This window comes from Budorcas taxicolor, chromosome 10, assembly GCF_023091745.1.
Source record: "Budorcas taxicolor isolate Tak-1 chromosome 10, Takin1.1, whole genome shotgun sequence".
NCBI classification, from domain to species: Eukaryota; Metazoa; Chordata; class Mammalia; order Artiodactyla; family Bovidae; genus Budorcas; species Budorcas taxicolor.
In genome coordinates, this window is record NC_068919.1 from 15,118,094 (window position 1) to 15,140,487 (window position 22,394).

A 22,394-nucleotide genomic window follows, 5' to 3' on the forward strand; every position below is an offset into this window, starting at 1 on the left:
ACATTTCATCCTTTCTCTAAATCGGTGTATAGAAAAGGTGGAAATCTGAATGACTCTTTTTACTGTCTACAAGAGCTACTGACAAGTATACAACAATTTAGGCCACATTGAGAGGCTGAGTTATTACCCAGGACACTCATCCTACATCCTGAAAATGCTCATATTAAACACTCTGAGCAAAATTTCAATTTATAGAACTTTGGAGGTCTTCAAGATTGCTTATAATAATTCAAAACAGAATGATAATTAGTTCAGAAATCTGAGATATTAATTTCTTATTGCAGTTATGAAAACAAACATCTCATATTTAAGTATTAAAATCAGTAACCGTTCATACCTGAATTTGTTGCATCACATTCCACTGAAACCGGTCCAGCCAAGTATCACCTATGACTTGCTAGTTATTAAGTCTAATTCTGAATTCTTATCCTGACTTCTGAGCATTTAACATTATCACTTTGAAATCCTGTCTTCCTTCGATATCAAGGACAACATTTCCTTCTGTTTTTCTTTCTGAATTTCTGGGCATTTATTCCTTGACTTGAGCCTTAAATTTGGTACAGGTTCTCTAGGGCTCTGTTGTTCTTACCCCCTCACCATCTGCCCTTTTTTTGCATGTGGGTGTGTGTGTGCATCATTTTGCTTTACTTACTATTTTTTTAAACAACTTTATGCAAGTATCCTTGACATGCCATAAACTACACATACTTGAAAGGTACAATATTATACATTTTAACTATGTGAAATTACCACCATAATAAAAATAACGAACATATCTATCACTCCCCAAAGTTTCCTCATCCCGTTAGTAATTCCTCCCTGCTGCCCCTTCCATTCCCACCCAGCTCCTAGATTAGATGTTTTTTGTCAGTATAGATCAGTTTGCATTTTCTAAAATTTTATAAGTGGTATCATGAAATATATAATCTTTTTTTTTTTTTTGAAGTGGGCAGTGAGGTCGGATTTTTTTCTTATTCAAGATTATATTCTAAGGTTTATCTATGTTGTATTGATAGTTTATTGCTTTTTATTGCTGAGTGGTATTTCATTGTGTGGATATAACACTATTCATTCACCCATTGATAGATATTTGAGTTGTTTCCAATTTTTGGCTGATGAGAACAAAGCTGCTATAAAAATTTGGGCTCAGAATTTAGGCTCAAATGATTATATGCTTATATTTTTCTTGGATAAATTACTTAGGAGTGGAATGAGTGGGTTAGTGGATACAGGTTTAACTTAGTAAGCAACTGCTCAACTTTTTTTTTAAGTGTTAGTTCATTTTATATTCTCACCTACAGCATATGAACTTTGCAGTTGCTCTCCATCCTTGTCAACACTTGATGTTATCATTTTAAAGATCTTTAGACATTCTAATAGGTGTGTGTCTCATTGTGGTTTTAATTTGCATTTCCCACAGACTAAGGATGTTGAACATCTTTTAATGTGCTTTTTTGTCATCCGTATATTTATCTTCTTTGATGAGGCGTCTGTTTAGATCTTTTCACATTGTAAATTTTGTTATGTTCTTTGCTTTTTTGTTGGTGAATTTATGTAGAGTTCTTTATATATTCTGGCTGCAAGTCTTAATGGTTATGTGAGTTTTAAATATTTTCTCCCAGTCTGTGGCTTCTCTTTTCATTTCTTTTTAACAGTGTCTTTCCAAGAGCATAAGTTCTTAATTTTTATGAAGTTCAGTTCATCAATTAAAAAAAACATTGTGCTTTGGGACTGTATCTCTAAAGAAATCTGTACTCTCAACTTACTCCTGGACTGGGAGTTTGGGATTAGCAGCTGCAAACTATTATACATAGAATGGCTTAAAAAAAAAGGTCTTACTGAATAACACAGGGAATAAAGTGTCCTGTGATAAACCATAAGGGAAAAGAATATGAAAAATAAGTACATATATGTATAACTAAATCATTTTGCTGTACAGCCAAAATTAAAACAACATGTAAATCAACTACAATAAAATAACATTTTAAAAAATAGAAGCCTTTACTTAATCCAAGATCACAAAAAATTTTCTTTTATGTGTTCTTCTATATATTTTGTAGTTTTCGGTTTTTCGTTTAGGTCTAGGACTTGTTAATCTTTTTATTGTAATAATATAGGGCCTTCCCAGGTGGTACAGAGGTAAAGAAATCCACCTGCCGATTCAGGAGACACAAGAGACGCAGGTTGGATCCCTGGGTCAGGATGATCCCCTGGAATAGGAAATAGCAACCCATTCCAATATTCTTGCCTGAAAAATTTCATGGACGGAGGCTGGTGGACTGCAGTCCATGGGGTCGCCAAGATTCGGACACAACTGAGCACACACAATATATATAATATAAATTAAATTTGTCATTTTATCATTTTTAAAGTATATAATTCAGTGTGTTTCATTATATTTACAATATTGTTCAATGATTATAACTACATTTCCAAATTTGTATCACCCTGAGCAGTAATTTTGTAGCCATTGAGCAGTAATTTCCCATTCCTCCTTCCCTACAGCCACTAGGAACCGCTAATCTACTTTGGATCTCTCTCAATTTGCCTAATCTAGATACATACATGGAATCATATAATATTTACCCTTTTGTGTCTGCCTTATTTCAACTTAGTATTTTCAAGGTTCATCCATGTTGTAGCATGTGTCAGAAGTTTATCCTTTTAATGGCTGAATAATATATTCTGTGGTACAGATAAACCACATTTTGTTTATCCATTCATCTGTTGATGGACACCGTTTTACCTTATGGCTGTTGTGAATAAAGCTGTCATGGACACTGGCATTTGGGTGTCTGAGTCCTTGTTTTCATTTCTTTGCTGTAGTATATACGTAAAAGTGGAGTTACTGAATCTTATGATAATTCTGTGGTTTACTCTTGGGGGAGCTGCCAGATTGTTTTCCAGAGCATCTGCATCAGTGTATGAGGGGTTCCAGTTTTTCTGTATCCTCACCAACTCTTGTTATTTTCTGTTTTGTTTTTAATTATAGCCATCCTAGTCAGTTTGAAGTGGTTCTGGTTTTGTGTACAGTAAGTCCCCTACACATGAACCTCAAGTTGTGAACTTTCAAAGATGAGAATGTACGTTTGCATGTCCAATCACGTAAGTTAGTTCACGTGTCTGGCATACGTTGTCAAGTGCATGCTTCCTCTACAAACTGTTGTGTTTTTATGTACTTTACTGTATAGAATACAGTAGTACGTATCTTTATATCAAGCCCAGGATGTCCAGAAGCAAGTGTAAAAGCAGTGGTGATGTAGCTGATACTGCTCAGAAGTACCAGGTGATAACAAGGGAAACAAAAATGAAAATAATTGAGTGCAGTGAAGTAAAAAGATGGTAGATATCACTTGTTCCTATAACATGAATCATTCAAGCATAGGCCCAATTCTAAAGAACATGGAGAAGATCATGGAACATGTGAAGTCTGCTGTGCTGGTGATCTTGACAATAATATTGAAGAAGCATGGAAAAGCAATGGAGGAGATAGAGAAACTTCTTAGTGTGTGAATGCAAGATCAGCCTCAGCACTGAGTTCCAGCTCAGCTTAATGCTGACTTAATGAAAGCTCAAAGTCTTTATGAAGACTTGAAGTAAAAACATGGTGAGAAATCAGAGGGTGCATCTTTTAATGCCATCCATGGCTGGGAAAGACAGGGAACCCTGGTGTGCTGCAGTCCATGGGGTTGCAAAGATTCGGACACGACTAACCAAGTGAACAACATGGCTGATTTCACCAGTTAAAGGCTAGAGCCAGCCTTCACAGTGTAAAAGTAAGTGGTGAGGCAGCCATTGCAGATAGGGTAGCTGCCTGGGAATTTCCTGAAACCCTAAAAGCTATTATTGATGAAGGCAAGTATTTACCTGAGCAGGTCTTTTTATGTGGATGAGACAGGACTATACTGGAAGAGGATCCAGACCAAAGTTATATCAGTAAGTAGGGAAAGTTGATGCCATGCTATATAGCAGCAAAGGATAGGCTAACTCTTATTTGGTGGCAATGGTTGCAGCTATGTGAAGCTGAAGCCTTTCTTGGTTTATCGTACAGAGAACCCAAGAACCCTCAAAAACATAGCGAAGGACTCTCTTCCTGTTGTATAAAAGAGTAACCCCAAAGCCTGGGTGCACAGGCCATTTTCCAGGACTGGTTTTTCCACCACTTTATCCTGGAGGTAGAGAAATATTGCCTGGAGAAGGATGTCCCATTCAAAATTCTTTTGCTGCTCAACAGTGCTCCAGGCCCTGTTCATGGATGACTTTCACGCCAACGTCAAAGAGGTGCATCTGCTACCAAGTACTACGTCTCAGCATGGACCAGGGACTTACAAGAAATACTATTTGTGTCACAGTTTTCATCAGGCAGTAAAGGCGAGAGATGAATCAGGAACAGTCTTGCAACAATTTTGGAAGGAATATAACATCTACAAGGCCATAAATCCCATTGACTTTGCTCAGCCTGAGGTTTCAGCTGTCATCATGAATGGAATTTGGAAGAACCTTTTCCCACAGTTTGTTGATGATTTTCATGGATTTGAGAAGGTAGACGCAGAGTTCAAAGAGGTTGTCAGCAACTTAGTGACCCTCAGGGATAAGCTGGAGCTAGCTGTATTCCTTTGGTGTGGTCTGTGAAGTTTCTCTGCCATTTCTCTTCAGTCAGCCTGTGATCTGACAGAGATTTCTACAAGTAGCCAATAACGCTCTCACCCTGCCCCCTCCTAACGTGTGAAAAGTGTGTACACCTCTTTAAGTCTTGTAATAGATGGCAAGTCACAGGCCCTACAGCTATGGTGGGGCCGAGGAATAGGGGATGATTGCTAGATCTCTCACATAGCCCTCTCAACATATTCGACAGTCTCTTCATCAGGCATTCCTCCTGGTCGCTGTGAAGTGTCTGATCAGGTTTAAAGTTCTGAAATCATTAATTCTGATCTTTTAAAAAAATTTCTCCAGCTTAATGGTTGTTTTGGAGGAGGGGGTAACTCCTGGAGCTTCCTACTCTACCATTTTCTCTGTTGTTATTTATGATCTACTTTGTGTTAATTTTTACATATGGTGTGCTGTATGATTCAAAGCACTTTCCCCCCCAGTGCATATGGTTTTCCAGTTGTTCTGGCACCATTCATTGAAAAGACTATTCTTTTCCAACTAAATTGCCTTTGTGCCTTTGTCAAAAATCAGTTGTTCATATATATGTGGGTATATTTCAAGATTCTCTACTCTGCTCCATAGATCTGTTTTGTTTATCTTGACACCAGCATCACAGTGTCTTAGTTACAGTGTCTTACTGTATCTTTATGATAAGTTTTGAAATCAAGTGGTGTTAGTCCTCTGCTGCTGCTGCTGCTAAGTCGCTTCAGTCATGTCTGACTCTGTGCGACCCCATAGACAGCAGCCCTCCAGGCTCCCCTGTTCCCGGGATTCTCCAGGCAAGAACACTGGAGTGGGTTGCCATTTCCTTCTCCAGTGCATCCAAGTGAAAAGAGAAAGTGAAGTCTCCCAATCATTTCCGACTCTTAGCGACCCCATGGACTGAAGCTCACCAGGCTCCTCTGCCCATGGAAATGATTTTCCAGGCAAGCAAGAGTACTGGAGTGGGCTGCCATTGCCTTCTCCGGTTAGTCCTCTAGCTTTGTTCTTTTTCAGAGTTGTTTTAACTCTTCTAGGTATTTTGCATTTCCATGTGAAGTTTAGAAGCACCTTGTCAATTTCTTCAAAAGAAAAAAAACAGCAAAAACTAGCTAGGATTTTGATTAGATTACATTGAATCTGTAGATCAGTTTGAAACAACTGATATCTTAACAGAATTGAGTCTTCTGATCCATAAACACTGTCTCTTCATTTATTTTGGTCCTTAATTTTTCTGAGCATTATTTAGCGTTTTTCACTGCACAGGTCTAGCGCCTCTTTTGTCAGATTTACCCCTAAGTATTTCATTTTGAGGGGATGCTACTATAAATGTGTTTTTAAAATTTCAATTTCTTACTGTTTGCTGCTAATTTAGAGAAATAACACAGATTTTTATATTTTATTGTTACCTTACTGAACTCACTTATTCTAATACCTTTTGGTAGGTTCTGTGAGATTTTCTACATAGATCATCATATTGTCTGTGGATAGGTGATTTTAGTTACTTTCCAATCCTGATGTTTTTTATTTCTTTTTCTTGCTTTATTGCACTGACAAGAATTGCCAGTATATTGCTGAATAGAACTGATAAATGGATATCATTGCCTTGTTTCTAATTCTTTAGTCTTTCATCTTTAAGTATAATGTTGACTATAGATTTTTCATAGAAATCATTTATTGGGTTGAGAAAGTTCACTTTTATACTTGGTTTGCTGTAAGTTTTTTTAAAAATCAAGAATGTTGAATTTTTGTCAGATGCTTTTTCTGTATCTATTGAAATGGTATTATGTTGTTTCTTCTTTAGTTTGTTAACCTAGTGACTTGAATGTTGAACCAACCCTGCATTCTTGGGATAAGTCTCTGTTGGTTATGATATGTTACCCTTTTTTAAACATAGTCATGTAGTATAGTCATTTTTTTATAGTCATATAGTCATTTTTTAACTTCAATATGATTGGATTTGATTTGCTAAAGTTGTGTCACGAATGTTTGTATTTATGTCCATGAGAAGCAACAATGGTAGTTTTCTTTCAATGTATTTGTCTTGTTTTGGTACTGTAGTAATACTCTTCATGGAATGAGTTGAGAAATATTCTCTTTTTAATTTAGGGGCAAGAGTTTTAAAGTTGTCAGTTCTAGTCTGAAAGGTGTTCGTGATATTCTTTTATATGTTTTTATTATCTATAAACTCTGTAGTGATGTCACTTCATGTTTCTTATTCTTATTTGTGTCTTTTCTTCTTTTCCTTAGTAGTATTGCTAGAGGTTTATCAGTTTTATTGATCTTCAAAAGAAAGTAGCTTCTGGTGTTGATTGTCCTCTTTTTTTTTTTTTTTTTTTGTTACAGAGTGTTCTGTTACATGAATGCCTAGTCATTCTCCTATTGATTGATAGTTTGTGTAAGAATAATCTTAATGGAAACTATGTGACTGATTTTTATGATAAAAATGCATTCATGTGTGCTCAGTTGTGTCCGACTCTTTGTGGCCCCATGGACTGTAGCCCGCCAGATTTCTCTGTCCGTGGGATTTTCCCAGTGATAATACTGGAGTGGGTTGCTATCCCTCCTCCAGGGGATCTTATTGACCCAGGGGTTGAACCTGTATCTCCTGCATTGGCAGGCATATTCTTTACCTGGGAATCCGATGATAAAAATGGTAAAACCGTAAGGATATGAATAAATGGACACAGGTACAGTACTCCAGCATAGAAAGATTAAAGATATAAAGATCTATCAGCTCTTAAAATAAGTCATGGGTATAATTTTACTCAAAATACCATTGAACTTTGAGAATCATGACAAAAGGATTCAGAAGTTCATCTTGATCAAACATTTGAATTGATATTAAAGTTCTGAAAAAAGAATAAATGGAGAGAAACCTAATAGAAGATATCAAAACATAGTGAAACTGTAACAGTTAAAAACATAGGGTGCCAGCACCAGGATAAAGAAGACCAATGAGAAAATAGCCTGGAAATGGAACATGTTGGATATAAGGATTTAATATGTGATAAAGGAAGCACACATATCCATAAGGTAGAAAGATTATTTAATAAATAGTGTTAGTATAACTAAGCAATTTGGAGAAACAAAAATTTATATTTAAAAAAATATTACATATTAAAATATGTTCCAGATGGATTGATAATTACATGGAAACAACAAGCCAAAGAAATGAATTGTGTACTGAATGAACCTAAGGAGGGAAACAACACAAATTAACAAAGGAAGTGATTGACAGATAAGATGACATAAAACTTAACTTTGAATTATCCAAAAATATTGCCAAAATGAAAAAATATAACAGACGAGGGGAAATATTTTCAGCAGATTTCCAAGGTTAATATTTTTTTAATATATGAAACTCTATGCAAATGTAAAAATAGGCATAGGACAAGATTGGGCAATTAACTAAATAGGAAGTTGAAAACAGGAAAAACATTTTTGATACAATTTAAACTACTAAGGAGTTACACAGACCTACCCATTAAATTAACAGCAACTCCCAGGCAGGCCAGAGTAAAATGCAATAAGTAGATGCACAAATTGGTAATGGTCTTTCATATATGTGTATATATATATATATACTATATATATATATACTATATACTATATATATATATATATAGTGTTACAAGCATTTGAAAACTACTCTTGTGATAAAATTCATTTTAAAAGATCTCAATACCTTTTGACCCAGAAAACCAACATCTGGGAATTGATCCAAAGAAAATAATAACTACACCCCTCTTTCCAAAAAGCGAACATATAAATCCTGTATACAGAGTTGTTTTCAAATAATGAAAACTTAAAGAAACCTAAATGGCTAATCGAACGAGTAATTACAATTTTCATATACCCCATAGATAGGATACAATGCAATAATTAAATATGGTAATAGAGATTATAATTGAAAATGTGATGAGTAATTTTTTTAAAGCAAGCTTTCAAATTATATGTATAATTTAAGTGGTAAGAAATATGTAGAAATGACAAGCAGTTATGATGAGGGTATAGTGGGAAACTCTTCCTGTTTTCTGTGATCAAATATAATGCTAGTCTGTACTTAATAGAAGTACAGTACTTAGATTGGGAAGCTAACAGTCCTATGTTATGAGAAGAGCATGGGCTTTGGAAATGTGTAGATCTGAGTTCTAATTTGGGTTCTACTTACCTAGTATGAGGCCTTGACAGTTACATAACTACTCAGAACCTCAATTTCTAAATCTGAGAAAAGCTTTGTTTATGGTTGTTGTGTGGATTAATAATAGTATATTGCAGTTGTTGATAGAAGTATTGTTCTTGTCATGTGACATTTGGAATAATGTGAGTGAGCTTTTAAAAGCAATCATAAATTTCAACGGCAAACAACTAAGATTTATTTTTCACTTACGCTACTTATTATCTGTGAATTGACTGTGGCTCTGCTCTGTGTTCTCTCCACTTTAGAATCAAGGTAGACTAGAAGGAAAGATGTGGACAGGTCTTAAAGATCTGCTCTGAAGTGGTACACTTCCACTCATATTTCATTGACCAAGGCAACAGTGACACTGTGTCATAATCCTCCTTTGGGGAAGGGGTCAGTACAGAGGGGCAGCAAATATTTGGGGAAAATAATATATGCTATGACAAAGAGTGTGTTCAGTGCTGTCACTTTAAAAAGTGTGATAGTTTGGTGTATGTCTGGAGGAGAAAGAGCAGAATGGTGAGTAACTCTGAAATCTTGCCTGAAATACAGTGGAAATAGTCAATGGAGAGAGCGGGGCACATTACTGCTGTCTAAAATATTTGAAGAGTGCCTGTAACTGGCTATACTATATGACATCAATGGGTGGGAGTTAGAGCATTATGTTTTGATTCAGTGTGAGGTCATAAGGAGAAAGGGAGACAGAAAAGGAAATTGGTGCTTTTTAAATCTTACCTCATTTATATTTATATTTAAAATAATCCTATGAGGGTTTTTGTGTTTGTGTATGTTTAAGTATTGGAGAAAACAGTACCTAAGGTCACATGGCAAATAAGTGGTAAAACCTGTTTCAAATCCATGTCTGTGTGATCTCATCTCTCTCCCGCTATACTTGCTACTCTGTTTGGCTGCAAGCTTTCTTATAATTACACTGTACATCACTAGTCATCTTCTGTCTGACAAGAGTAATGACCACTCTTCCCTCATCTCTAAAATGTTTCAAAGTATATAAATGGAAGAATTGGAAGGAATGTTGAATTCCTGAATTTGAATTTAGAATTTGAATTTAGATCAGTGGTCTGCAAGCTCATATGATCATTTGTACCCTTTCAGAAAAATAATTTAGCATGTGCCATACAAGATTTGACATAAAATTTTAGATATTTTTGTGAATTAGATTTTATGGAAAATCTATGCATCTCTTAGATGCGTATCCTCAACATTGGAGGTCATTGTTTTGGATGATTGGCAAGGCTTACTTTTCAGTATAAGATTCCATGATTCTGTTTGGCCTGAATTTTTCTGAAAGGAATAATGATAGCTTAATTAACTTTTAGAAGAAATTTTGAATGGTCTGTTACCTAAGACCAAAACTATAAATTCACTGGCATTCATAACAAAATTAAACCTGAAAATCAAATAGTATGAAAGATGGTTTTCCAGGTAGCCAGTTAATAATCCTGTGAACAGTTCAGTCTACTATTAATATATATATAAGAGGATATAAAGGGGTTACTATTAAGAAATAAACCTGATTTCTATGTGTGGCTCAAAAAGCAACCTCGTTATTTTAGTTCTATCTTTTCTAAGTCTGTGTGTGTGTGTCCAGAACTTACTGTACTCATATATTCTAAAAGAATCTGAAATTTTGCCTAGAGAATAATACTATTTTTGATACTTGGAAACTTATTTTAGTACTGTTTTACAACAGAGCCAGAAATCTAAATCAGGCCAAGCCTACTGGACTAAAATTTTGAGAGAGACATATCCTAAGTCAGAAACAAAGAAGTTACTTTCATTGCCTGAAAGAGGAAGCTGTTTGCTTTTCTACATTCTGGTCCTTGGTTATCTGCTTTTTGCCAAGTTGATATTTCATAATTAAGATAGCTTTCTGGTTATCTTAACTGTTTCTTGCGGATAGAGTCTTTAAGAAAAAAACTTTCCCAACATAGGCAAAACACTCCCTGACATAAATCACAGCAGGATCCTCTATGACCCACCTCCCAGAGTAATGGAAATAAAAGCAAAAAATAAACAAATGGGACCTAATTAAACTTAAAAGCATTTGCACAACAAAGGAAACTATAAGCAAGGTGAGAAGACAGCCTTCAGAATGGGAGAAAATAATAGCAAATGAAGCAATGGACAAAGAGTTAAATCTCAAAAATATACAAGCAGCTCATGCAAAAAAATAAACAACCCAATCAAAAAATGGACCAAAGAACTAAACAGACATTTCTCCAAAGAAGACATACAGATGGCTAACAAACACTTGAAAAGATGCTCAACATCACTTATTATCAGAGAAATGCAAATCAAAACCACAATGAGGTGCCATCTCATGCTGGTCTGAATGGCTGCGATCCAAAAGTCTACAAGCAATAAATGCTGGACAGGGTGTGGTGAAAAGGGAACCCTCTTACACCTTTGGTGGGAATACAAACTAGTACAGCCACTATGGAGAACAGTGTGGAGATTCCTTAAAAAACTGGAAACAGAACTGCCATACAACCCAGCAATGCCACTGCTGGTCATACACACCGAGGAAACCAGAAGTGAAAGAGACACGTGTACCCCAATGTTCATCGCAGCACTGTTTATAATATCCAGGACATGGAAGCAACCTAGATGTCCATCAGCAGATGAATGGATAAGAAAGCTGTGGTACATATACACAATGAAGTATTAATCAGCTATTAAAAAGAATGCATTTGAATCAGTTCGAATGAGGTGGATGAAACTGGAGCCTATTATACAGAGTGAAATAAGTCAGAAAAACACCAATACAGTATACTAACGCATGTATATGGAATTTAGAAAGTTGATGACGATGACTCTATACGCGCAACAGCAAAAGAGACACAAATGTAAAGAACAAACTTTTGGACTTTGTGGGAGAAGGTAAGTGGGGAATGATTTGAGAGAATAGCATTGAAACATGTATATTACCATATGTGAAATAGATCGCCAGTCCAGATTCAATGCATGAGACAGGGCGCTCAGGGCCGGTGCTCTGGGATGACCCTGAGGGATGGGATGGGGAGGGAGGTGGGAGAGGGGTTCAGGATGGAGGACACATGTATACCCCTGGCTGATTCATGTCAATATGTGGCAAAAACCACCACAATATTTTAAAGTAATTAGCCTCTGATGAAAATAATTAATTTTTAAGAAAAAAAACTTCCCAGATCACAGAAAGCAGAAATACAAATGTAGACGTGAAGAGATACTCCTATCAGTTCAGTTCAGTTCAGTTGCTCAGTCATGTCTGACTCTTTGCAACCCCATGAATCGCAGCATGCCAGGCCTCCCTGTCCATCACCAACTCCCGGAGTTCACTCAGACTCATGTCCATCGAGTCGGTGATGCCATCCAGCCATCTCATCTTCTGTCGTCCCCTTCTCCTCTTGCCCCAATCCCTCCCAGCATCAGAGTCTTTTCCAATGAGTCAACTCTTCGCATGAGGTGGCCAAAGTACTGGAGTTTCAGCCTTAGCATCATTCCTTCCAAAGAACACCCAAGACCGATCTCCTTCAGAATGGACTGATTGGACCTCCTTGCAGTCCAAGGGACTCTCGAGAGTCTTCTCCAACACCACAGTTCAGAAGCATCAATTCTTGGGCGCTCAGCCTTCTTCACAATCCAACTCTCACATCCATACATGACCACTGGAAAAACCATAGCCTTGACTAGACGGACCTTTGTTGGCAAAGTAATGTCTCTGCTTTTCAATATGGTGTGTAGGTTGGTCATTGACTTGAAATTGTAGATCCAACAGTACTCTTTTGGATTCCTTTCTCATTCATTTGTGCAGCTTTTTTGGACGTTTGTGTTTGGTGGTAGTTTTGGAGGAAGTGTTGCTTGCAGGTAAGAAATGGCTAACTTCAGCTACTTTTTCTGGACCAGTTTAAGTGGCCCGGAGGCTGGGAGTCCTTTGGTATTGAAAGTGATCCATTTGTTCTAGAAAATTATCCTGGAAAAGGACAGTTTAAATAATTTAATTTGCTATTCCTTCATTTTCAGTCTTTCCTTCATTCAACAATCATTTAGTGCAGAAAAAAAGCAAACAAGAAAGATATTTACCACTGATTTCAAAATATATTCTTTTCTTTCCCCACCTCTCCTTCCTTCCTCTTCTCTCTCTTCCCTTCTTTCCCTTCTTCTTGTAACTCCTTTCCTCCTTTGAAATAGTAACCACAGGCAAATTTTGAGGTCTGTTCATCTAAGGATAGGACAAATCATATATGATATTTATTTTATAAAAATTTTGTGGTATAGTTAGTTGGGGGGGTGATAAAATTCTTAATTTGCCTTCAAGTCCAACTGTCGTCTCACCTATGCAGATCTCAAGGTGTATGTATATATTTGTTACTTAGCTCAAAAAACATATATCTTTAAATGGCTTTGTATTGTTTTAACTAAAATTAATATCAGCATGTTTTTATACATGTCCTTTTTAGATGCAGATGTCTATGATCAGACACTTAGCACATATCTTATTTTTCAAATGCCATAATTGACTTGTTATCTGAAAGCTAGCATCCATCCTAGTTAATTACAGGCTTGTGAATGGTTACAGTTTTTTGTTCTGTTTGCTATTGTGTTCCATATTGATGATTTTGAAGGTAATTAAAAAATATAATTCTTTTCTTCTTTAGCATCAGACAACAGTCAGCGCTTTCGAGAAACCTGTTTTGCATTTGCCTTGACACCACAACAAGTGCAGCAGATCAGTAGTTCCATGTAAGTTGTCTCTGAGTGTAACTTGTAGTTTGACCTTGTAGTTTTGTCTATAATGAGTGACTTTGAAACAATATATTCAGGGTGAGTATTATTGTCATGCAAGTATTAGTACTGAAAAAATTATTAGAGTGTTAGTTACCATAAGAACTGTTAATATTTCTGATATACGTTCTGGAGTTAGCTGTGTCTTTGAATCAGCTTTCCTGTGTATGTCTTTAAAATAATTTTAGTTCTTACCATGTCTTTTCTAGGGATATTTCTGGGACCAAATGTGACTTCACAGTGCAGGTCCAGTTAAGGTAAAGTATTGACTACAGTATATATTCAAAGTTTAAAAGCCAATATTTCTTAAAGATTTTTAAAATCTTTCTAATTTTCAATAGGTATTTTCTGTGTCCTATATTTAAGCCATTAACTTTTAAATACTCTCTAATTTAGATTCTGTGTGAGACATCTCTTGATAAATTTGAAAAGCAAAATGAAAATTTTCCAACGTGGTACTGTCCCATATTCAGTTTCTTTTCTTAGCCCATTTCTTCTAAGAGTATCTAAGACATCTTTTATGTTAATGTCTCTCTCATTGCTTACATAAACCATCTTATGCTGTTCTTTTTACTCAGTGACTATTGTAGTGTAGACCTAAGTGCCCCACACTGTTCTTGTTGCGATAGAGATAGAAGAGAAAATAAAGACGATTGTTTTCCTCCGGAAGCTATTTTCCCTATAAAGTAGGAAGGATAAGTCAAACACATAGCCCAGTCTCAAAATCAAATACTAAGTTGTATGTACAGATTATATACATACTAAGAGATCAGAAAAGAGATTAAAGAACCAGCTCAGTTCTTCATGGAATAACGTGAAAACCTCTGATCTAGACTTAGAAATAGTGTGATGAAAACTGAGAAAGCAAAGGAGAGATTGAGGTCTTGGTTTTGGAAGGCACTGACAAAGGTGTTTCTATGTGAAAGGTGCTTTATCCTCTGTCAGGGGCAGATGATGATAATGACTGAAGGGCTAAAATTTGATGCCTTCATAAATAATTACATATTGCTGTAATAGTTTTTACTTCCTGCCTCAATTTACATTTTGTTCATACTGGTATGTGACTTTGTCTTTTAAAACAGTGGTTTTCAGACTGTTGCTTGAAGCCACCATTTGGGGTCTACCCTCTGGCTAGCATTCTACCTTCTCCCCCACCCCAACTCTCTTACCTGACACACACACACATACACACTCTGAACCAAAGTAGGGCTGCTTTGGCCTGCTTTTACATGTTTGACTTCTGGGTTAGTTTTCGTTTGAGGAGAATATCCCAAGACTAAATTTGCAAACCATAGTTCTAGAACAGAAGATCCACCTGCTATCCTTAGCATTACCGTACATGCATTCTTTAAAGCAGCAAGAGGTATTGATCTCATTCCAAAGGAAGGTTTTCTTTCTTTCTAAGATCAACTCAGAGATTCTAAGGGAATTGTGATGGTTAAAAATGGCTTCTGAAGTGAAAGTTGCTCATTCATGTCCAACTCTTTGAGACGCCATGGACTGTAGCCTGCCAGGCTCCTCTGTCCATAGAATTCTCCAGGCAAGGATACTGAAGTGGGTAGCCATTCCCTTCTCCAGGGGATCTTCCCAGTCCAGGGATGAAACCCAGGTGTCCTGCATTGCAGGCAGAATCTTTACTGTCTGAGCAACCAGGGAAGCACAAGAATACTGGAGTGGCTTAGCTATTTTAAATTCAAATTATCTCTGGAACTTAATGGAAAAAGTTTTGTATTTTGTATTATACTGGGGAATTATTATGTGGTTCTTTGTGTTTTGCCAAATTGTTTTCATCCTTACACTGCCATCCCCCACAGCAATCCCAGGGTATTAAGTTTGGAGCGTATACCTTCTACTATCCTAATTATAAGTCTTTATCTAAAACATGAAAAACAGTTTGGTCAGAATTAAGATCAGTATTTTCTCTATTAGATTCCTAATCTGTTTTCATTTATCTGTTTCCCCTCTCCACCCCCATGAGCATTTGTATAGAAACTTTCTGCTATTGTTCCTTTTTTAAAAAACCTTTGGTTTGTAAGAATGATTTAGATTTTCACTTTTCACATAGTTGAATAGGGGTCAACTTGTCACATGGATTTTGGTTTTCGGTGGTTTCAGGCAGCCAGGTCCATGTTTCTGATTTCCCACAGCGTTGGTATAATTGATTTGAAACTGGAGCATCCTCTGACTTTTGCTGTGTGAAGAACTGGCCTATCGTAGAAGGTTCTGCTGGGGTTAGAGATGATCTTGTGGGTGTTGATATCTGTGTGCTAAGTATATTTTGAGAAAATCTTTGTAGGTTGGTAATTCTAAACCTTTCTATGACTCTCTAACCTCTTTGAGAATGTAATGGAAACTATAGATTGTCCCTGCTTAAAGATGACCATATATGTACCCATAAAATTTTATATAGAAAATTGTCCCATTTGTGGACCTTCCCTCACACAGATTCCATGGCAGGCAGATTATTGAGAGAAGATACTAGTGCTTCTTGTGTAAAACTTGTATAAAAACAATGAATATTTCATAGAATTCAGAGATAGCATACTTAACATATAACTCAAAAAGTTCTGTAAACATTCTGTAAAGGTGGGATTGGGAACAAGGAAGTAATTGAGAATTGTTGTCTTAAATAGCAGATTAATCTATTTCTCAATCTATGTAAGAATGAATAGAGTAAGGAACTTCCCTGGTGGTCCTGGGGCTAAGCCTTTACGTTCCCAGTGCAGAGGGCCCAGTTCGGTACTTGGTCAGGGAACTAGATCCCACATACCACAACTAAGACCTGGTGCAGCCAAATTAAAAAAAAAAAAAGAATGAAAAGATTGAGAGTGTACAAATTATGTAGCTGTCTTGGTTTTTCCTGAAAGATTACGCATTTAATTTAGAAATAAATGTTTTTGTGAGTTTCTAAATAGTATTCTAAACACGTGGATATAATACAAATAATGTCGTTATTCAACATCCTCAGTTTTCAGGAACTAATGGAACACTTGAACTTGGTGGACAAAACTTGATCCTGGAGCTTGACTTCTAGCATTTTCAGTATATTCTGCTGAGAACCAAAAAAATGTATTATAGACAAATAAGTTTGGGAAATACCATGTGTTATATCGGGCTTCCCAGGTGGCACAGTGATAAAGAATCTGCCTGCCAGTGCAGGAGATACAGCTTCAACCTCTGGATTGAGAAGATCCCCTGGAGAAGAAAATGGCAACCCACTCCAGTATTCTTGCCTGGAGAATCCCATGGACAGAGGAGCCTGGCGGGCTACCATCCAAAGGGTTGCAAAGAGTCAGACACGACTGAGCACACACACATTCATTTCCCTCTTAAAAATTTACAGTCCTTATTAGCTTTGAGATGTTCTGTACAGAGAAAACTTAATTGAATTTTTTCCATTGAAGAATGAGTGCTTTTACCGAATTTCATTGTTTTCTGCCAAATATCAACATGAATCATCCATAGGCATATACATGTCCCCTCCCTCCTGAACCCCCTCCCCACCCCACCCCTCTAGGTTGTTACAGAGCCCTGATTTGAGTTCCCTGAGTCATACAGCCAATTCCCATTGGCTCTCTGTTTTACATATGGTAATATAAGGTTCCATGTTACTCTCCAAAATTTCTTAAATGTATTCATCCCCAGAGCACCCCAGCTCAACCCCCCAACCCCTCCCCCCACCAGCATGCTTGAACAAATGACTGGAAATATTATGAGGACAACTACAGGTTAGTAGTTGTGACTACTGAAACTCTACATTGACAAAATTATTTATTTTGATCCTATTTAAATGCATTTATTCATAATATGAAATGTCTAGTTTTAATAGTTGTTGCTGTTAAGTTTGCCCATCTTTTAGATTAGCTATGGAACAAAAATATCAATGAGATCATCTTTTAATAAAGGAAATTAAATTTGTTCTTTATTGTTTAGGTTTTGTTTATCAGAAACCAGTTGTCCACAAGAAGATCACTTCCCACCCAATCTTTGTGTGAAAGTGAATACAAAACCTTGCAGCCTTCCAGTAAGTCCTAAAAGCTATTTTTCCAGTGCGTTGCCAACATAGCTAGCAAATAAGTCATCACAGCTGTTGTTAATCATAGTTTTTCATTAAGAAAACGTCTTTATTTTGGATGTATATTCATGTGACTGAGTGAAACACTTGTACCAACTATGTCCAATTAACAGCTGTGACATTAGCTATGGAGACATAGTCTAGGACTTGGAGTTGGGTGTGGTAGCTTTTAGTATTTTATTTAATTTTGGGATGAAGAGATTGTTTCATCAAACCTCAGATGTATTCTTGTGTCTGAAACCTTGTGGTAGATGGGAGATTTGAAGACTGCTGTGCATTTAATGAAGGAGTGGGGGCTATTGTTGCTCACCTTTAAAATAGTCCTTATGTGTTTATCCAAGTTGTTTATGAATTCAACATGATTCTTAAATTTTTAGAGATTTTTAAGTTCTATCACCAATATTTTTCTCAGGTTTACTTTAATGAGACTGTAGGGTAGTTTAGAGAAACGTACAGAAAACTCTTACAAATGTTTGCTTCTCCACTTTTAAATGGAAATACTCATATTTTCTAATATGTAGTTTGTAGGGTGTTGTTTTTTTTTAAGGAATGGAAGTTGAAATGGTTGTGGAAGTAATAAATAGAAATGTTATATTTCATCCTTAGGGTTATCTTCCACCTACTAAAAATGGTGTGGAACCAAAGCGACCCAGCCGACCAATTAATATCACCTCACTTGTCCGATTGTCTACAACTGTACCAAACACCATTGTTGTTTCTTGGACTGCAGAAATTGGAAGAGTGAGTAAATTTTTGTTTCTTCCAGACTTTTGTTTTATAAGGAAGGGTTAAGCTCTGTGGCTACTTGAGCTTATATATAAATAAAATGGGTATAAAATGAGATACCAAAGGATTTATTTTTGTCTCACAATGAATTTTCAACATGTTCCCATTTTAAAAATGGGATCTTGTAATATTCAATATTTTATAACAATAACTTTCACTAAGTATTTTCATAAACATCTTCCTATGTCATTTCATGTTCATCTGTATGAAACAGCTACATCATATTTCAATACAAGTATCTATAGTTTAGCCTATTCCCTATTGTTGAACATTTATTTATTTGATTGTTTACTTCAAAGAACATTTTGAAGACTATCCTAATAGCTCTAACTTTGCATGCATACATAGTACTTTCTTTAGAGTAAATACCCTGAAGTGGAATTGCTGAATCAAAGACCATCAGAATTTAAAGAAATTTTGTGTTCACTGGCAGATTGCCTTACCAAAAGATGTTGTACAAATTTATTCTCTGACTTTCAGTGTTTTTTCATATGCCTGTTGACTGATAACAGTTGAGTTTTATTTTCTTTGAAATCTCTACTAATTTTTATAGGTAAATAGTGGTATTAGATTGCTTTAATTAGTACTCCTTTTATTATTAGTGAGATTGAACAAATGTATTTGTGATTATTCACATTTTAAAAATATATCAATATCTGTTTCTCTGTTGCTGTTTTTCTTATTTTTATTGTTTATGAGTTCTTACATTACTGATTTAACCTTTCACATGCTGCAAATGTTTGTTTGTAGTTTATTGCCTTTTCATTTATGTGATTATTTAATGTGTAGAAGATTTAAATTATTATGGAGCCAAATTTTAACCAGTTTGTTTCTTTTTTTCTTTTAATTTATTTTTTATTGAAGTATACTTGAATTACAGTGTTGTGTTAATTACAGCTATACATCAAGGATATATGACTCAGTTATATATAGATATGTATATTTACATTCTTATTCATATTCTTTTCCATTGTGGCTTATCACAGGTTATTGAATATAGTTCACTGTGCTATTCAGTAGGATCTTATTGTCTGTCCATTCTGTATATACTGGTTTGCATCTGTAAATCCCAAACTCCTGCTCCTACCCTTTCCCATCTCCATTCCCCTTGGTAACCACCAGTTTATTTTCTATGTCCTTGATTCTGTTTGTTTCATAGATAAGTTGGTTTGTGTCATATTTTAGATTCCACATATAAATGATACCATATGGCAGTTCTTTCTCTTTTTGACTTACTTCCCTTAGTATGATAATCTCTAGTTGCTTAGTTTTGTTTCTTTATAGTCTTTCCGCTCAGCCTCTGTTGGATTTAGTTTATCTGCCCTTCCCAATCTTACATAAATATTTGTTTATATTTTCTTTTGACTTCTGAGATTTCTTGTTTTATCTTTACATATTTAATCCATTGTAAGTTTACATGTGAAATAAAAATTTAATTTTTTAAATAGCCAGTTCTAACGCCATTAACTAGACAAATGCTAATTCTGAAGTAACCATTGTTATATATTTGAGTTTTATTTATCCTGTGTGTGTTTCTGCACTTTGCTGTATTGTTTTTTAGCCTAGCATTCTTTTTCTGGCACAATTTTAGAATATTTTTGATTATTACAATTTTATATGAGTTTGTATATTCACAAATTCATTTGAAGTTTACAGAATTTATGCTATATTCCATGTACTATACTGAAAACTGTCAGTAACATAGTGAGAAAAAAAAGTCCTGACTTGGAGCCAGAATCCAGTTTATACACAAAAATATGAACGGTGTCACAGGAAATATGAAGAAGAGGTGCATGGTGATATTAGAGTATATTCGGGTACTTTGAACTAGAGAGAAGTCAGGCAGGGCTTCCCTGAGGATGTAATGACTGAGCTAAGAGTTGAGAGAAGGGTAGAAGGAATCAGTTTGGTGAAAGATTCAGAGCAAATGGTCTTCAGAGTAGCCCACTGGCAGGTGTGAGTCTAGTTCTTTTTTTTTTTTTTTCAGGCAAGACTTTATTGGGTCCCCTGCCGCAGCAAGGAGGAGCAAGAGCAAACAACAGGTCCCCTTGTTTCCTTTCTCCCTAAGGGGAGACAAGTTTGTACCTTACACAGGGTGAGGGTAGGGGTGTGTTGAGGGGTCGGACATGTGCAGTTGGGGCAAATTCTGGACAAACGATATGAAAAGACCAAAAAAACCCCACGGCCACTTCTGAAGAACCAGGAGCAAAAACAGGGTGTTGCAAGCAAAAGCAGGGTGCTGAGCACGCCCCCTGCACTCAGCACCTCCAGTGGGGTGGGCAAACACCTAGGCCACTCTTCTGGCCTGACCCCAGAGCCAGTTGTTTTAAGAAACTGAAAAGGAGCGAGAATGGCTAGAGTTTGAGATGCCTTTAAGATATTCTGGATAGGTGGGCATATGGGCTCAGAAAAGAGTTTGGGCCAGAGGAAAAAAAAGTATTATCTGCATATTGGTGATTATTGGAGCCATAAAAGCAGGCTGACTTTGTTCAGGGAAAATGTGTCAAGTAAGAAGAAGAGAGCATTGAAGACTTATTCTTGAGGAACTAGATAACATTTAATACTGGGTAGAAGAGAATGAACCTGAAGAGGGCATGGGGAAATAGTACCAGAGATGTGACAGAATCGAGGGTGAATATGAGAAACCAAGGGAAGAATTTCAAAAAAGGAGGAGAGGATAAGCAGTATTGAACAGATGTTGAGAAATAAGTATTTTTTGAAGTCTAAAAAAATACCTTTTGGATTAAAAATAGAGCATAAGCTGCTCTGGCAGATAGTGGGAGGAGAAGCCAGATTGTGACCAGGTGCAAGGGAGGCCATGGAGATCGTGAGTTGTAGAAGTGTGGCTTTGGAAATAGTTACAGGTAAGCTGGAGGGAAATGTGAGATGACAGTTGTTTGTTTGCTTTAATGGGAGAGTGTTAAACATGTATAAAGGATGATGGCAAGTATCGTCTTGAGAGGAAGAAGTTAAATATACAAGAGGAAGAAAGAATAATCAGTAGTAAATTTCACAATAACTCATTGTAGCTAAGAGGGACAGCTTCTTTATTTAGTGGAATAAAAGAAGTGTGTGTGTGTGAGAGAGAGAGAGAGAGAGAGAGAGAGAGAGATTATTACTGGAGAGATGAGTTAAGCTCTGATCTGATGGCTTCGGGTATGTCTGTGAAATAGGAAGTGAGAGAAGCCGCTGAGAATGAGAAAAGAAATCAGGGCCTTGAGAAGAGTGAAATGTTGGAAAAGTAATTACAGAGAATAAGGCATATTCCCTTGCATTATTCCCCAAAATCTTTCTGGAAGTGAATGGGCTTGCTTAAAATTTGTGTGTTAACTTAGAGAGGATTAACTTATTTACAATATTCAGTGTCCTTATTTCAGGAACTGTGTTTCTCCATTTATTCGAATCTTCTTTCATGTTCCTGTAATTTAATAGATTTCTTCTCATAAATCTTTCATATTTTTTATTCTTGTTTATTATTATTACTGCTTCTGTAAATAGTTCTTTTTCTGTTGTATTTTCTAAAATTTTATTTTTGACTTATTTAAAAGCTAGTTATTGTTGAATATTTACTATTCCTATATTAGTTCTGGTAACTTTTTAGTGGGTTCTTTAGTGTTTCCAGACCAGCAGTCTTGAGTCTGAGAAGTATCATTATATAAATAATGATAATCCTAATACTTATGCCATAATTTCTTCTTGTTCTGTTGTACTGTCTACAGCCTTCAGAACAATGTTAAATAATGTGAACACTAGTAGACATACTTGACTTGTTCTTTATATGAATGAGAAGACCTGTCACAGCATTAAGTATTATAATGACCATTAATTCTTGATAGAACTTAATTGCATTAATAACATAATCCTATGATCCTCTTTTTTACTGGATATTTTTGAGAGAAATATCCAGTAAATTTTGATATTTTATCAAAATCC

The 22,394-nt window shown here is 36.0% G+C and overlaps 1 protein-coding gene across 2 annotated transcripts in view; it reads left to right on the forward strand.

Moving 5' to 3' along the window:
- The window catches only part of PIAS1 (protein inhibitor of activated STAT 1), a 125,143-nt gene that overhangs the window by 67,322 nt on the left and 35,427 nt on the right, over window positions 1–22,394 (forward strand). For both annotated transcript variants that reach the window (XM_052646143.1, XM_052646144.1), the window contains exons 3-6: window positions 13,474–13,558; window positions 13,810–13,857; window positions 17,534–17,624; window positions 18,282–18,416. In XM_052646143.1, the coding sequence (XP_052502103.1) occupies window positions 13,474–13,558; window positions 13,810–13,857; window positions 17,534–17,624; window positions 18,282–18,416 (359 nt within the window). The remainder of the gene's footprint in view (window positions 1–13,473; window positions 13,559–13,809; window positions 13,858–17,533; window positions 17,625–18,281; window positions 18,417–22,394) is intronic.